At 29.2% G+C, this 19,384-nt stretch overlaps 1 protein-coding gene across 1 annotated transcript; it reads right to left on the bottom strand.

Moving 5' to 3' along the window:
• Positions 1-1,516: 1,516 nt before the first annotated feature.
• BDCG_00462 (uncharacterized protein) lies at positions 1,517-1,729 on the bottom strand (the record flags this gene model as incomplete). Its single annotated transcript, XM_045415977.1, has 1 exon — positions 1,517-1,729. The coding sequence occupies one exon, from the start codon at positions 1,727-1,729 to the stop codon at positions 1,517-1,519; it is 213 nt and encodes a 70-aa protein (XP_045271800.1).
• Between the last annotated feature and the right edge of the window lie 17,655 nt (positions 1,730-19,384).

Raw genomic sequence — 19,384 nt, 5'->3', positions numbered from 1 at the left:
TAATCTCTTTATAACACTCAATCTGAGTATTCTATAAAGCTTTTCTATCTTCTCTAGTCTCTCTATATCTATTGCTGTGATCTTCTTAACATAGTCACATCTGTGAGAGAATTTATCTACTGAGTTCTTAGTTCTGTTAATATGCTTTATCTTGAACTAAAACTCACTCAGTCTCTGAGCTCAGTAGATCTGCTACTGTGAGAGTTTCTTAATTGAACTAAACTGTTATAAGCTGTTATGATTAGATCTTATTATGATTACTATTATAAGACTCTTAAAGTAGTGATATCAGTGATAAAAGAATTTCACTATTATAAAAAGCTTCTGATTATGAATATTTTAGTTAATCTATGTAAATTATATCTTTCATGAGAAAGAGATCACTGAAACTCAGTTTTCATTTAACTATAGTTATAAGACTGTTTCTGAAATTATAAAGAAGAAGATATCTGTCTTCAATCTAATTAAGACTAAGAGATTAAAGTGAAACAGTATTACTATTTATAACATGGCGGAACCGAAGTAATGACTAGTCAGCAGTATCATGTAGAGGTAGTTGTTTGAGAAGCTGCATAAGTGAGCTTGACTATCTTACTCAAATAGCAAGCTTGTAGGCTACAGAGTTATTGCAAGAATATCACAGATATGATACTTAGTATACTAAGAAGATTGTATAAGATATGCAGTAACTCTTGTATATATTTCAGTAGAAGAAAAAAATAAATCACTGACTTCTTTAATAAGAAGTCAGTATCTAGCTATTCTATATAGATAATGAGTGAATACTCTTCTCTTATTTCAAGAGTGAGAATAGTCAGAGTAATATCTCAGCAGTGTCTCATTGTCAAGAAAGAGTAATTGGCTAAATTTATATAAAAGTGAGGTTCTTATATTCATTAATCAGCTCTTTCTATGATATATCTGAATAATGTTATAGAGTGATTGAAAACTGATTCAGATGAAATGAAATTATCTGTATAAAAGTGATAAGCTGTGTAAAACTATAACAGAGTCTTATTATAACTGAGAGTATAATAATACTCTTCTCTTTAAGAGCATAGTCTCTATACTCTTAAGATTACTGAATTAGAAGTTATCTTTGTTATATAGTAACAGTTGTCAATTGATTTAATAGTATATATGCTGTGTATAATATAAAGAAATAGATGAGTTTTTCTGCTGACTGTATAGATCTTTCTTTTCTCATCTTCATTTAAATTAAACATGTGATAAGTGGGTTTCTTATATATTAATTTGAAATGTGAAAAATATAGTTAACAAGTGACTTACAGATCTCTCATTATATTTCATTCTATATATGAAATTCTCTGCAAAAGTAATGTGTTTTAGAGACAAAGCTAACAGTAGTGATAGGATTTTTTTAAAAAGATTTCTTCTCTCTGTAATATATTTTTCTCTTCTTCTTCTCATCTGTAATAGTGAGTGCATGAGAGTATTATTCTTGAGAGATAATAAGAGACTTATTCTGACATTTTCTAGTGAGTAATAAACATCTTCATGATGCAGCTGCAGTCTCCATGATTATCAAGAAAGCCAGATTGAAGACAGTGACAGTGATGAGCTGTGAGAGTACTGCTCTTATTGTCACATCTTCTTCTGCTTCTCGTGCAGCCGCGGCAGTAATTGCCATATCTTGTAGTGAGGTGTCATTTCTTCTGCCAGTCAGTTCATCTGCATTCAGTTTATTCTCTGCTCTTCTCATCATCATTATGACACTGTCTTCCCTCTCAATCAACACAGTAGCATATGACCCTGCGTAGTCATTTGAAGAGAACTCTGAAAAGAGCTTGATTTCAGAGACAGCAGCTCTGATAAGCTCAATCTGTAGTTTCTCTTCTGTGACATGCCTGAGCTCTGCTCAGAATACTGGTGAGTTATGTCTACAGAATCTTATAATTTCTTTGTCTTCTCTCTGTAAGAAGGCTTCAGTACAGTCTCTGACTAGTACTATTATCTATCTACACTGTGTTAAGCAGCTGAAGAAGAGAAGGATTTTATACATCTATCTCTTCTCTTACTCTTATTATTTTTATTATGTCTGTAACAATGACTTCTGTCTCTCTATAAGTATTATCTTACAGAAAGACATTATATCAGCTCTGATAAGAAGTCTAGATACTCAAGTAGTACAGAGTGAGAATCTTGAAGCTTTAAGTATTGATAGATTCTATTAAGACTGAGAAGATTTCTCTTACTCATCTGTAAAAGAAGATGAAAGTATCAATCTCTGAGATAAAAAAACATCTCAGAATGACTGACTCTAAGAAGAGATCAGCTAGTATTACTGTTGAAAGCACTGTAGAGATTAATCACTGATTAAAGAGAATTTCACTTCAGTTAAAGTAGATAACTGAGATACTTTATAAGTTAATAAGTTAATACTTTCAGTATCTTTTATACTCTTCTACAGTATGCTTCTCTATGATACTGCAGTACTAACTTCTCAGCAGATAAAGATACTGATATTAGAGACTTTAATAATAAAGAATAACTTTAATGAAGATGTGATTATTAATAAGTAGATTCTGAGATTCTCTCTTTTTACTTTTTCAGTAGACTGCAGTCTTATTAGAATAGCAGCAGTCTGTAGATTAATAATATTAATCTTATTTATTAATTTTAAATATTTCTTTCTTTTCTTATTAATCACTTCAGGAATTTTACACTTGTATAGTCTTATTAAACTTCTAAAAAATTCTTTAAGAGAAAATAGAAGAAGAGTACTACAGAGCTCTTAAGATACTGACTTATTATTACAAGATTATCTCTAAAAACTCTTTAAGAAAAAATGAGAAGTCTTAAGTAGTATTTCTTATTCAATATCTTTAATATATAACAGAGCAATCTCTACTAGCTATCTCATAGCTTATAATCTCTTTTTCAGTATTTTTTAAATACTTAAGTGATTCTTATAAATTCTCTGATAATGAATAATCTTCTTATTTAATAAGATATTGAAGCTTACTGTAATATATTTACTTATTCAATATTTTCTTCATAAGATATTTAGTATCACTCTTAATCTTAATACTATTCAGTCAAGACAGCTTCACTTCAGAATATTATTTATAGAGCTTTAAATAGAAAATATAAAAAATAAAATGAATTGATTTCAATTCTGTAAGTAATTTCAACTTATATATCTACTTACTTATTACTTTTATTACTGAGAAAGATTCTGATTATCACTTACTGAGCTTCTTACACAGTCTTATTATCTTGATATTCTTTGTTAAAAGTAGTACTTAATTCTCTATCAAGAACTTCATTAAAAGATGTTTTTAATTATAGTATTTCATTTACTACTTCTGAGAATAGTGAATACTTTTCACTATCTTCTTATAAATTTTATTTAAAAGTTTCAATCTTACTTTTACTTCTGATACTGAGAAATACTTTATTCTCTGTATCTATTCAATATTCTGACTATCTATCTCTCTCTTTAAAATATCATCTATAATGTCACTGAGTAATAAAAAATTATATTTATAATAAGTATAGAAAGAAGATATCTTTAAGATTATATTCTTTATATTATTATATATGAATTCAGCAGTTAGAAGATGTTTGAGTTAATTATTCTAATAATATAAATAGAATACTTGAAAATACTGTTCTAGTGTCTGATTCTGATATTCTGTCTGATTATCTATCTGCAGATGAAATACAGTACTGAGAAAACATCTTATTATAAGATAATAGTAAAAAGCTGATCACTATTTACTGATGAAGAGAGATACTTAATCTGTTATTAATAATTTCAGAGCACTGTGATTATAAATAATAATATCTAAAAACAGATCAGTTAATTCAGAGATTTTAATCTTTTTATAAATAGAGATATATCTGATTATCTTTATAAAGTGATTAACAATGATCAAAATTAAGTCATATTCTTTAACTCTTGTTAACTTTGACAGATTAACTATGAAATTCATTGATAGATTCTGTTATAAACTCTTTGAAACAGACAGTGATATTAACTCACTGTATTACTTATATCATGATATCTTTATTCTTTAACAGATATTATAATCTTAATATACTCTTTGACATCTACTCAGAGCTTATCTTAAATATATTTATATTTTAGAAGCTTCTCAGTCTTCTCTAACCTGAAGTGTTCTATATGAGAATTATTATAATAAATTCTTAATAACTTCTAACACATTGCTGTGCTATGAGTGATGAAGACTGAACTATTCAGTAGTAGAAGTTTACATTCTTCTAGTTATCAGTGACTTGATTTCTTAGTAATATTATTGTACTCAGAGTCTGTCTCTTTCAAGTTTAAATCAGATTCTTTCTTCTTTAACTTCTATATTCAAGCTGCAGTAGAGATATCTCTCTTCTGTAACTTATTAATAAATTTCAAAAGTAATCAGATTAAAAGATTATAGACTGTTTTATTCTTTATTAATTCAATAATTGTAAGATATAATATAAGAAGCTTATGATCTTCAGTGTCAGTTCTCTGCAGAGATCTGACTTTTTCTTTATCTTCTATACTGAGTCACACAGCTGTCTTATCAGTGCTGTTTTCAAGCTTCAGAGAATTCTAATTCTCTACAGTCAGCTTCTTCTGCAGTAATAATAGAGATTCTTTTATAGAATTCTTCTCTGTATTAATGATATTATAATCAGATTATTTAGATAGTATGTTGATAAGATTAAGCTGATCTGAATAATATCAGATATAGAAATTATACTCTGAAAGCAGCTTCACTCATCTGGCTTAATATTCTATCAAGCTCTTTGTTGTCAAGAAGTGACACAGATTTGTATAATTAGTGAGAACTTACACTGAGTACTTACTATTCTGAAGATAATATTACTAAATCTTAAAGAATTTGATAATTACTAACATCTTCTAATCATGAGTATCATATCTTCTCTACATGAGTGATAACTTCTTGAAGAAGAAGATTACTGATCTTTATTCACAGTATCTTATAGACTCTGTGAAAAACTCTTCTCTCACAGACAATTCATTATCTGTTTTCTCAGAGATAATTATTCTCTGATTCTTTCAATATTAGAAGGTCTTCAGTGTCAACTGTGAAAAGATTTCACAGATTTCATTCTCAGATATATCAGTCTCACACTGACTGAATAAGTCAGAATTAAAGTGATTCAGTATTATAATATCTGTGAAAGCTTATTTCAATTCTGTAAACATCTGCACAGTATCTTGAATGAGAATAAATGATTCTGTTTTTCTGTCTTTTACACTTCTCTTTAATAGATCTGTAAGAAGAACAGTAATTCATGAATATGTATAGATGAATCATCTGTAGAAATTCATAAATTCTAGAAATATCTGTATCTCATAGTACATTCACAGCATCAGTCAGTTCTCAATGACAGAGACTCAGCTTCTATTTATTAAAATACTGTTCATCTTAATAATATTGTAAGAATAAGTGCTCGCAGGCGATTATTCGGGTGTTTGCAGCTTGGTGTGATATGTACTGTTAACTACTAGAGGTATTCGCGGTAGAAAGATAAAATGTAGGGATCAAAATATATAATAGCATTCAAGCTCAGTTGTGAATAGTATTCATGAACTTCAGTCTATATAGTTATGTGTAGTCAAGAGCTGCTAGCTCTATTGATTATATGAGAGATAGAAATAGAAGTAAAGAATTCATAAGAAGTGAGATTTCTTCCATATCTCTCTCTCTCTAAGGCTTCATCTGTGAAGCCTTTAACTGAGTGACTTCATAGAATCAGCTCAGCACTGCAGTGATACTCACTAAAAATCCTTCATATCTATAAAAATCTCAGTGAGGAAAAATCCCTTGTTACTATAAAGAGAAAAGAGTCTGTCACTCAGTTTCTTATTTCATGACATTCTTTATAGTCTACAGATTCTTCTCTGACTATTACACAGATTCATCTCACATCTTTCATACAGAAGAGTTTCAGTTAACTCTTAATCATTTTTATGAGATTCTTGTATAATTATTACACAGATTTATCTCACAGGTGAATCACTCTCTGTGAGATCACTCTTATCAAAGAGAAGTATTTATAAGTTGATCTTTCACTCATTCTCATAAATTATTGTTCTTTGACACTGTAGAATTATGAGGAATTTTTCATTCTTTCACTATCTCTATAGAATTATAGAATCAAGATATCTGCAGTCTGCAATCACTCTTTATAGTTATATAGAAAGATTCAGGCCTGTAATTCACAATCACTCTTGTTTACTAGAGTGATCTGACTGTTTCATAAGATTATTCACAGTGTAAGTAAATCTCTCTAAAGTAGTATAAATACTTCAGATCTGTCTATGAAATCTTATCTTCTTTTTTCTTTTTCTGTAACAGCTCTTATTCTTATAAACTATAAGTATTCTCATTCATCTGTGAAGTATTTTCACTCAGATGACAGAGAGAGAGTGTTTCTGATAATATTTATATATTGATTCAAGAACTTTTCAAGAAAAAAAAAATTTTTCAATTCTAATATCTTTACAAATGATGTCTGACTGCTGCTGAGCTTCTTATGAGTGTTTCTACAACTTCTCTGATCATCTTTTGCTAGCTGATGAAGCAGAGACATCATCACTCATAACTGTATCTTCATCTTTCTCAGTCTCATCACTACACTCAATCTTCAGGCCAGTGATTAATTCTCTGTCTCTTTCAGATCAGCTTCTGACTTCAAGCAGCACAGTTATTCTCTTTACTGTAAGTCTTCTTATAAGTAATTTCTTACAGACTCTAGCTAATAGTTCTTATAAAGCTCTTAGTATTATCAGTGTCTTCTGCAGTCTCACAGATCTACAATCACTCTCTTCCTACTCACATAATCTCTGACTAGATATATGCAAATATGTCTAGGTTCTCTATCAATAATTCTCATGCCACAGCACATTTTCACAATCTCATTATCAATGAAAGATGAGTCTCTGAGTACCTGCAAAATCCAGGTAATTAAGGCAATGTGAATGCTATGAATTTGTGATGAGAGATAATCTGAACAGATGAGTCTTCTCTTCACATCTTAATTATTTCTGAGCTGAATACTTCAGTATAACTGAGAAAGTGAACACAGCTTTATGAGAAGTATCTGATCATATATACAGTCAGTCAGTCTTCAAAACTCTGTTACAACTATATATACTCTGATATCTGACTTCTCTGAAGTCTGTGTATTTCTGACAGTCTTCATAATAAATATAATAATTGTCTGTACTACAGGCATGATACTCTCTGCTTCTTTGAAGAGAGAAATTGATAGTTATGAGAAAGATTGAGTATCACAGATATTGAGAATATGAGTGTGAGTTTTCTATATTTTTTCTTTATTAATCTCTAAATTGTGTTCATGACTCTGTTTATTTTCTTATTTTTTAACTTTAATAAGAATATGATTTCTTCTTCTCTTATATATGCTGCAGACTGTTTATCTCAGTAGAAACTTATTATCTTATAGACTAGAGTTTATAAATAACAGTGTTGATATCTTTATTATAATCAGATTCTTAATAAAGACTGTGTCATTCTGACTTATCAGAATTTACAGTATAAAAGTCATGTCTCAGCTTCTGTAGATATCTTATCTACTCAGATAATTTCTAAGTGAACTTATTCATCTTATCAGAATATTCTTATCACTGAACCTTGAATCAGAGCTTATAATCTCACTTCTCTGAGTCAATAAACTCTTTGATCTGAAATTCTCTTTCACTCTCTAGTACTTTACAGATAGAGTGATGAGTCACAGAGTTCTCTTCTAAGAATTTCTTATATTTATAAAGTAAAGAGATATGAAAAACATTGTATATCTATAACTCAGATAACAGTTTCAATCTGTAAAACTACAAGCTAACTTTCTTTATAATCTTATAAGATTCTATTCATAAGAGATTCAGCTTCTTACTAAATCTCTGTGTAATAATATTTTCTAGACTTAGTCAGACTCTATCATCTTTCTTAAAACTCTTTATAATATACTTGAAGTCATAGTATCTCTTCTAATACTCTTGAGTCTTTCTCAAGAATTTGCAGACTATCTTCTGAATCTTCTGAATTCTCTCAGCCTGTTTATAGATATCATCACACTTTATAGTGTACTTCTATAAGTTTATCAAGATCATTTATGAATAAGTCTCAGTAAGTATCTCAAAGAAGGTTTTATCTGCACTGACATGCTTTGAGTTATTATACATGAACTCTGTAAGTGATAATCAATATATTCAGTCATTCTGATTGTAATTAACAAAGTATCACAGATACTGTTTTAATATACTCATCAGATATTCTATCTGATCATCTGTCTATTGATAAAAAGCTGTGCTTAGATCTTATGAGATCTTCAGTATAATTATCAGATCAGATCAGAACTCTTCTATAAAGATTGATTTTCTATCTGAGACAATGTTTGTAAATAATTCATACAACTGAATTACATTGCAGATAAATATATGAATTAAATTCTTTGACTTCAGATTCTTATAAGTGAGTATAAAGTGTATTATCTTGATAAAGTAATTCACTATCATTAGCACACTGTCAAAGCAGGTATTATATATATTCTTGCTTTCAGAGAGACTCACAAGAACATTTATTTCTAGCTGTTTTTAAGATTTTTACAGAATGAGTAGAGAAGTAAGTTCTTTATATAATCTGAACTACACTACTCATGAATTCTGATAAATAGTATAAGAATTCACTATCTTCTTCATAAGTTCTCACATTTTCAGTCAGAAGTATTTTCTTATAAGTAACTCATGAGTTCTAGTATCTGTAAAATGACTTACTAGAGAAGAGTCATGATATCTTTTAATAAGTTGTATGCATAGAAACTTATTCACAGATATATAAATTCAGTTCTCTCTTCATAAGAGATTATTTAAGTCTCTTTAATTCTTTATTTCTGCAGGATTGATTTCTGCTGTAAGCAGTTTCTGAATATACTAAGCATATTCATTCTTCAGTTACAGTTCAGACAATCTAAATAGAAGATCTTTCAAAGACTTATACTCTGTTTTCTCTTATATCAGATCTTCTGCAGTGCTTCTCAAAGTCTGTAAATTCTTCAGATTATAGATACTCTCTTCAAGAATTCTTACAGAGATTCTCAGAGTGTTGACTCTTAGTATTATAGAGAGTAGTTATACAGACTTCTTTTCTCTCTTCTCTCTCTTCTCTTATAAGAGATTGAGAGACTCTTCAGTCAATCTCTTTATAACACTCAGTTTAAGCATCTTACAAAGCTTTTCTATCTTCTCTAGTCTCTCTGTATCTGTTACTCTGATCTTCTTAATATAGTCTGATCTGTAAGAGAGTCTATTCACTCAGTTCTTAGTTCTCTTAATATATTCTATCTTGAATCAGAATCTACTCAGTCTCTGAGCTCAGTAAATCTATCACTGTGAGAGTTTCTTAATTGAAGTAAACTATTATAAGCTGTTATAATCAGTTCTAACAGTAATCACTATTATAAGACTCTCAAAGTAGTAATATCAGTGATGAAAGAATTTCACTATTATAAGAAGCTTCTGATTATAAATATTATAGTTAATCTTCACAGAGTACATCTTTTATAAGAAAAAATCACTGAAACTCAGTTCTCATTTAACTGTAGTTATAAGACTATTTCTGAAATTATAAAGAAGAAGACATCTGTCTTCAATCTGATTAAGAGTAAGAGATCAAAGTAGAACAGTATCACTGTATCTATGAATATCTGTTTTAATCTTACAAAGACTCTGTAAGCTTCTGAAATAAGAAAGTTCTCACAGTTCTCTCTTCTTAATAATCTTTTCATTCTCTATTTATAGAATAACTTCTTCTTATTTTCATTCTTCAGTATGTCTGTAAGAGTTAAGAAGATTCTTATAAATATAAAAATAAATCATCTATAGAAATTTACAAAGCTCAGAAAGATCTGAATCTTATAAATACTAGTTAACTCTGATTATGATAGAATAGTCTTAACTTATAAAGATTTCATCTAAATATCATTTGCAGTGATTACATATTCTAGGAAATTAATTCAATGAGCACTGAAGTTGTACTTTATAAGCTTAATATACAGTTCTGTCTTATCTAAGATCTTCAATACACTTTATATATACTCAGTGTGTTCTTTCTTCTTTACAGAGTATATTATCACATTATTCAGATATATTATTATAAAGATATTCAGATATATATAAAGTGTTTTATTAATAAAAGACTGAAATACTGTAGAAGTATTAGTCAGATTAAAAGACATCACTAGATATTTAAATAATTTCAGTGCAGTTCTAAAGACAGTCTTTTATTCATTCTCAGATTATATTCATAGCTGTGTATATATATTGATTATATTCAGTTGTGTGAATATAACAGCTTCTGTGAGACAGTTGATCATATTCTCAATCAGAGATAGAGAGTAGTGACTCTTTATTATCTTAGAGTTCAGATTATAGTAGTCTATATATAATCTGAGATCTTCATTCTTCTTCTTTATAAATATCACAGAGACTCTTACAGAGATCTGTGAAGATCAGATAAAGTCATTCTTCAGATTCTTCTTTATATAGATTCACAAGATCTCTGTCTTATAATAAAAGAGCTTATAGATTAGTTTTCAGAAGAGTTTCTGCTCTTTTATCAAATCTATTATCAGATTCTTCTTACAGTGAGAAGAAAGCTCAGCTGTCTTTACTGAGCTGAATATCTCTGTAAGATCTCAGTATTTCTCTGATATCTGAAGCTCAGTTTTCATAACTGCAAGATTCTCAGATACTTATAAAGTTATTATATAGATAAGCTTGTCTTCTCTAATTAACTCTGTAATATCAACTGATTCTATCTTCATAAGTAAGTCTGTTAACACTGATTAGAAGTATAAACCTGACTTGTAAACAGCTATATGTGAATTATATCTTTGAAGTCATACAAGTCTCAAGTATATATTATCTGTGATGTTCACAATAATCATAGTTTTTATAAATCTTCTTCCAATTTCAGAGAGATCTTGTAATTCAAAGATAACTCTTATAAGTCTCTCAGTTCTCAGATCTGAGTTCTCACATTCTGCTTATTATAAGAGCAGATTTTCAGTCTTCATCTTTCAGCTCATTTACTTTATAAGCTTTAGAGATATTACAGTGACCTGAGATTCTAAGTTCATCAATACTTTTCATACTTATGAGACAGCAGTATCACAGTGTAATCTCTCTCTATAAGCAAGTATTTTCATCAGAGAAGTAACAGATTCAGATATTAGCTTTAAAACTCTTAAGAAGACTGTTACTGACTCTGTTCACAACTTCTTAAATTTATATTTTAATTTATTTAAATAGTTTATATGAAGATATTCTGATTTAGAACAGATAAAACAGAGTCTCTTTTTCTTAGTCTCTCTGTTATACACTCTGTTCATAGAAGCTTATAAAGCTCTTTCTTTCTGCTCAGCAGTCAGATACAAATCTCTCTATATCTTATTATCTTTTTCTGATAAATCTGTTCTATGTTATTCTGACTCTCACAGAGCTGATTAATGATCTGCTCTCTGTAAGTCTGTGACTCTCACAGTGATCTGTAAGTAATAAATGAGAGTCATCAGTTTCTTCAGAGTCAAGAGCTTAGAGTCTTACTCAATGAGCTTGTTCTGTATATCTTTATTCAGTCTCTTTATAAATATCATTATTCAGGTCTTATTTCAGAGCTCTGTTTTCATAGATCTCAATTCATATCATAATTTTATAAAGTATCATGAGTAGTCTTCATCAGATTTCTCACCTCTTTTTCTAATATTAATGATCACAGTTCAGATGTTCTCTGTTCAGCTTACAGAGTCTCTTAACTTATTCTCTAGATAGGTCTTGAGAACAGATTAGTGAGATCTCTTATAATCATTCTCTAGATAATTCAGTTCATTCTTAACTTCAGTATAATAGAGATCTGTCATTATATAGATAATAGCTTCTTTATCTTTTATATTACACAGCTGAGCTTGTAAGTTAATTTCAAATACAAACTTGTAAAAGCTTTTATAGATTGTAATTCAATAAGTGATCTTAAGTGATCACAGCTTAAGAAAGTTTCTTTTCAGTTTGCAGATGTCTCTGAAGATTATATTTAGAGACTCAGTTTAAGAATGTTTGCAGACAGTAAGCATTTCTTGTAGAAAAATAACTTAATCTTATAAGAGATACTCAAGAATGTTCTTCACTGAGATTGATTTATTCATGAGTTTGAAGAGATTCTCTGTCACAGATACAGAGAATGATGTTTTATAAGTAATTGATAAGTTCTCTGAGACTTCTTTTATAAGAGTTATTCATGATTCAGATGACTGCTTCTAAGTGTCTGCAGTAGAATTCACAGAAGTTGAAGTATACAAGTTTCTAGTTCTTTCAGTTATAACAGACAATTGCTGACTGACTGAGCTTGAAATGTAAGAATAAGTGCTTATAGATGATTATTCAGGTGTTTATATCTTGACATGATATATACTGTTAACTACTAGAAGTATTTACAGTAGAAAGATAAAATGTAGAAGTCAAAATGTATAATAGTATTCAAGCTCAGTTATGAATAGTATTCACAAACTTCAGTCTATATAGTTGTGTGTAGTCAAGGGCCGCTAGCCCTATTAATTACGCGAGAGATAGGAATAGAGGTAAAGAATCTGTGAGGAGCGGGATTTCTTGCAAATATGATCTAAGAAATCAATCTTCTGCATGTAAAATGAGTATTTTTCAGTGTTTATATAGAGTTAATACTGTCTCAAGTAACTTAATACTTCTTGAACATGAATATCATGTTCTTTCTCTGATTTTGAGAAGATTAGAATATTATTCAGATATACTATATAGAAGATATTAACAAGACTCTGCAGTATCTCATTCATATAGATCTGAAAGATAGCTGAAGTATTATAAAGATGAAAAGATAAAACAAGATATTCAAAATTGCTGTACTTAATATAAAAAGTCATTTTTCAAATATTATCTTTATTAACTCTGATTCTATGATAGATATTCTGTATATCAATTTTTAAGAATATCTTTACTTCAGATAATTGATTAATTATCTTATCAATTAATAGTAATAAATAGTAATTCTTAACTGTTATCTTATTAAGACCTCTGTAGTCTATACATAGACGTAGTCTATCATTCTTCTTGAATATAAAGAGTATAGATGTTTCTGCTGAACTCTTTAATAAATATATTCAGTTCTTTGATTGCACTTTCTCAAGATATTTATACAGAATATTCAATTTCTTTAGAGACAAGTTGTAAAGAGATCTGTACAACACTGTTACACTGTCTTCAAGATGAATCTTATATTATATCTTAATATCAGAAAACTTTGCTGCTTCTCTTTCTAAAAAGACATTCTTAAAATCTGTAAAGAGATATTGTATATATTTATCTTTAATAACAGATACTACTGCTAATCTTACAGTGAGAGTGATGACTTCTTCATCTATTCTCAAGTCTCAATCATCTGCTACATAGTATATTGACTCAATCTTTTTCTCAAGATTCTTCTGATGAAACTCTTCAGATTTCTCTATCACTGTCTCTTTATTAGTGAGATAGTATCATCACATCTGAGTGACTCAGTTAATAAGAGAATTGTTTTCTCTCAATTACAGAAGATCTAAAATAATATTCTCATCTATAATATTAACTGTGTGAAGAAGCAGACTGCTCTTTTTAAAGATTTCTTCTAAGTCTGTGACTACACACTTCACTTGAATTATGTTAAAACAGTGATATTTTATTTCATTAGTAAATTTCATATAATCTGACAGATCTACCTTCTTTCAACTCTTCATTAAAGAAAAGAAATAGAATATGAAGTTAGTATTCATTCTGAAGTTGAGTAGATATCTCACTGATATCTTCTCATTCAGAGTATGCATTATGATTATAATATAAACTTGAAAATATAAGAATTATTAATTCTTCATTTCTTTCTCTTCTTTATCTTCTGTGAATATATTTGTCAGAAGAGAAGTTAACTTTAAGAAGATATCTTCTCAGTTTCTTTTCTTCTTCAGCTTCTTATAATCACTGATATAGTAATTATCAGCTCTGCAGTTAAAATAAAGATCTTTATCAAATCTTTTTTAATATTTCTTTACAGTGAGTGAAGAATCAGAATACTTGAAATTCTTCTTTATTTTCTCTACACTGAAGCTGTCATAGTGCTGTTTAGATTCTATTATTAATTACTTAGAAGAGATTTTATTAATCTTTTTCTTAAAGAATTGATTATTTAAATAGATTCAAGAAGTCAGATTGACAAGCTCAGTATAATTAGTTAATAAACTCTGATATTGTGATATTATTATTCATATCTTATAAGTCAGCTTCATGAGATAAAGCTGTATTTTTAATTGATTCAAATTATCAGTTAATTTCTCTCAATATTCTTTAAATCTTGTATTGAAATCAGAAGAATTCTCATCATCTTATTAATATAGTAAGTTAAACTGCTGCACTACTGTGAAGCTATAATTGTGATGATCTTTAATTTAATTCAGTAGAAAGTTCTTGAATTCTTTCTAAGTTATAACAGTATTGATATACTCAAGCTCTCTCTTCTTAATAGCTTAAGTAGTTGCAGAGATGCCTTCAAGAAGGTTGACAGTATATATTACTTATATCTTATGAGTATTATACTGGCTCAAGTTAAGGCAGAATTTCTGTTCAAGAGTATGAGTAAAGCTGTGAAATTCAGACAAGGTGTTTTTCTTGTATCTCAGAGAATCTCTGATCTTAATCTCTCTATCTTTATAAGAGATGTAGATGTGTAGAGACTGTGACAGTGATAGAACAGTTGAAGAGATTATGTCAAAATATACACTGAGTTCAGAAATCTCAGATTTCTGTCAAAGTAGAGATGTATACACTCTAGAGAATGATGTAATGTTTCTCTCAGAGAGTGAGATTGAATTAGTCTCAGTACAGATATGTGAGACTATATCACTCTATTGAAGCTTGACTGATTTAAACATGTAATCAGATGAAGTGATTTAAATTATAATATGATAAAACTGAAGCAGTGACTAGTTAGCAGTGTTATATAGAGATAGTTGTTTAAGAAGCTGTATAAGTGAGCTTGACTATCTTGCTCAAATAGTGCACTTGTAGACTACAGGGTTATTGCAAGAATATCACAGATATGATACTTAGTATACTAAGAAGATTGTATGAGATATGCAGTAACTCTTGTATATATTTCAGTAGAAGAAAAAAATAAATCACTGACTTCTTTAATGAGAAGCCAGCATCTAGCTATTCTATATAGACAATGAATGAATACTCTTCTCTCATTTCATAAGTGAGAATAGCTGAAGTAATACCTCAGTGATGTCTTATTACTAAGAAAGAGTAATCTACTGATCTTGTATAGAAGTGAAATTCTTATATTCATCAATTGAATCTTTCTATAATATATCTGAATGATGTCATAGAGTGATTGAAAACCGGTTCAAATGAGATGAAATCATCCGCATGAAAGTGATGAGCCGTGTGGAACCGCAACGGAGCCTTGACGCGGCCGGGAGCGTGACACTATATCTGTAAATATCTGTTTCAATCTTATAAAAGACTCTGTAAGTTTCTGAGATAAGAAGATTCTCATAGTTCTCTCTTCTTAACAATGTTTTTCTTCTTTATTTATATAATGAGTTTTTCTTGTTTTCACTCTTCAGTATATCTGTAAGAGTTAAGAAGATTCTTATAAACACAAAGATAAATCATCTATAGAAATTTACAAAGCTTAGAAAAATCTAAATTATATGAATACTAGTTAACTCTGATTATAATAGAATAGTCTCAATCTGTAAAGATTTCATCTAAATATTATTTATATTAATTATATATTCTTGAAAATTAATCTGACAGATACTTAAGTTATACTTTATAAGCTTAATATACAGTTCTATCTCATCTAAGATTTTTAATATAGTTTATATATACTCAGTATGTTCTTTCTGCTTTATAAAGTACATTATTATATAATTCATATATATTATTATAAAGACATTCAGATATATATAAAGTATTTTATTAATGAAAGACTGAAATACTACTGAGATATGTATCAAATTGAAAGATATTACTAGATATTTAAATAATCTCAGTGTGATTCTAAAGACAGTCTTTTATTCATTCTCAGACTGTATTCACAGCTGTGTATATGTATTAATTATATTCAGTTATATAAATATAACGGCTTCTGTGAGACAGTTAATTACATTCTTAATCAGAGACAGAGAATAGTAACTCTTAGTTATCTTGAAGTTTAGATTATAATAGTTTATATATAATCTGAGATCTTTATTCTTCTTGTTTACAAATATGACAGAGACTTTCACAGAGATCTGTAAAGATCAGATGAAGTCATTCTGCAGATTATTCTTTATATAAGTCTGCAAGATCTCTGTCTTATAATGAAAGAGCTTATAGATTGATTCTCAGAAGAGTTTCTACTTTTCTATTAAATCTATTATCAGATTCTTCTTATATTAAGATGAAAGCTCAACTATTTTAGCTGAACTGAATATCTCTGTAAGATCTCAGTATTTCTCTGATATCTGAAGCTTAGTTTTCATAACTGTGAACTTCTTAGATATTTATAAAGTTATTATATAAATGAGCTTGTCTTCTTTAATTAACTCTATAGTATTAACTGATTCTATCTTCATAAGTGAGTCTATCAACACTTGTAAGAGGCCTACGCCGAATAGATCGGTGTAATATATAGGTCTTATATAACAAAGAGAACAACGTTAGAGAAGGAAAGAAAGAGAAAGTGTAGAAATCAGTGATCAGAGTGAATATTTATACATATATATAATAATATATACAGTGAAGCTTCAGAGCGGAAGAATCTATATGTGTTTATAGCAGCTGAGAATCAGTGATCAAGAATGATCAAGAATCAGAGTATACATGTTCAAGAGTGAAGTGAAAGAATCTATGAAGTGAAGTGAAAGAATCTATGAAGTGTAACAGAATAGTCTATATAATTGATCAGGTGCAGCCTGTCACATTAGCTTCTCTCTTTCAGAAGCAGTTCTCATCAGTCAAGAATCACTGTTTCAGATAATATGAAACTCAGAGTTCAGGTCAGTTGATCATAGCTAACTTATTTCATAAGATATTGTCAGCTGCAGCTGTGAGGTCTCTTATCAAGAATATTTTCAATCTCTCACTCAAGCTTATTATCTTCTTCTATAACGCCTGGCAGCTGTCAGTTAGAAGTCAGTTGAGAAGAGAATGAGTCAGTGACAGTGCAGCAGAGCAAACTTGTGTGAAAGACATTATAAATCTCTGATAATGTGTCAAGGTGATAGTTATGACTATCTAGAACTTCTATCACTTTATACCGGGCATGGCAGTAATCTAGTGTACAAGATAAATATATGATTCATATATTCTTGAGGTTCAATCACACAAGGTCTTCTATCTTATACTGCTTTGTAAAATCTCATCAGATATTAATTTAATCTTCTTGATCTTGTTTCACAGTCAGTATAAAGACCTCTGCTCAGTTGTAGATGTCTCAGAGCTTTATTACTATATTATCAGCAATTTGAATCAGACTGCAGAGATTCAGTGTGAACTGTATAATCTTTAGAAGATTCAACAGTTTTATGTGATATTCATGTGTAAGAAATAATGAGCTTATATCTGTTAAAACAGCATCTTAACTGGTGATAGTAATCTCTGCATGTAGAAGAAGATCATGTCAATCATCTTATAAATAATTGCAGAACTTATAAAGATAATTCTTTTCAGTCTGAATTGTTCATTCTGATGTATCATCAGTCTCAGAGTGATAGACAGTTAACAGATAGTATATAATCTTAAGAACTTAACAGATTCTTATTCAGAGAGCACTTATAAATTAATAGTCTTAATTCAATACTATCAATCTTAGTAACTTATACATCTGATAGAATGAAGTCTGTAAGAAGGCTTCAGTGCCTTATTTAATATTCATCTTATTACAAGATTTCAATATAACATTCTTACTTAGTCAGTCAACAATGATTAGAATGTTTCTACAATTCTTACTCTCAGAGAGATTAACAGTGAAGTTAATTATTATATCTCATCAGATTCTATTAGAGATATTAAGCAGTTTCAGCAGGCCTTTTTTACAGTTCTTTCACAAGATGATAGAGAAATAATAGTTACAGTTTCAGATAAAATATCTGATACTGTTTGATATCTGAGATCAGTAGAACTTCTGAGAGATTATTTAATACAGTTATTTACAATCTGAATAACTGATTATATATAAATCATGTATCTCTTACATTATCTGAGTGTGTAAGAGTTCAGGGTAGAAGACTCAATATCACTTGCAGAATTATAAAGTGTTATTGTTATCAATTGAGTATTCTGAGATGTCAGTTCTTATACTTAGTTCTGGGAAGAATCAGAGTGCTTCTTAATATACTGCTTCAGTGAGTACTTGAAGAAGTTCATCAGTTTAACCTGTTATATGTCATAATTCATTCAGAGTAGGTTTGAGAGAAGTTGAGATATCAGTGTTAGTGTCAGTATTGATGTTGATAACAGTTCAGAGAGAGAATGTTCTAATGAGAGAAGTATATATAGTGTCATGAGTTGTTTCATCTTGATCAACTAATATCTTCAGATCTAGAAGCTGATATTCTTGATTCATTCAATGAATATCTGTTACATTAGAAGGCATATCTTGCTCTTGTTATAAGAGAGCATCTGTCATTGAGTTCTGACTGCTGAGATAGTAGTGTATTATAAAATGAAAGCAGCTTAAGATCTCAGATCATTGTATCTATTATTCAGTGAGTTTATAAGTAGTTATGAAGTACTTGAGATTCTTATGATCTGTGATTATCTCAAATTCAGAGACACTTCAGAGTTCAGAGTCTCATTCTTCTAGACAGTGTATAATTACAAGAAGTTTCTTGTCATAGATCTCATAGTTGCATTTACTGAGACTCAATTTCTTAGATATGAAGATGCATGATTATAAGACATCTTTATTAGTATATTACAATATAGCTCTCTCTGTAACATAGTCAGAGAAGTCAGCTTCAACAACTATTTCATAATTAAAGTCAAATATCATTAGTGAAGAGATATTGATGAGCATCTTCTTTAACTATATAAATACAGCTTCAGTATTCACTAATCACTGAAATACTGAGTTCTTCTTAATAAGTTCTGTAAGTAATCTCACAATATCTGAGAAGTTTTGTATAAATTACTGATAGAAGTTAGTAAATCTGATGAAGCATTGTACATCTTTCACAGTATATGAAGCTTTTCATTCAAGAATGATGAAGACTTTCTTAGAATTCATTTGAATTCTCTTACCAGCTTCTATGATAAAAC

This window comes from Blastomyces dermatitidis (genome assembly GCF_000003525.1).
Source record: "Blastomyces dermatitidis ER-3 genomic scaffold supercont1.1, whole genome shotgun sequence".
Classification (NCBI taxonomy): Eukaryota; Fungi; Ascomycota; class Eurotiomycetes; order Onygenales; family Ajellomycetaceae; genus Blastomyces; species Blastomyces dermatitidis.
This window is presented reverse-complemented; position numbering and strand designations above follow the sequence as displayed.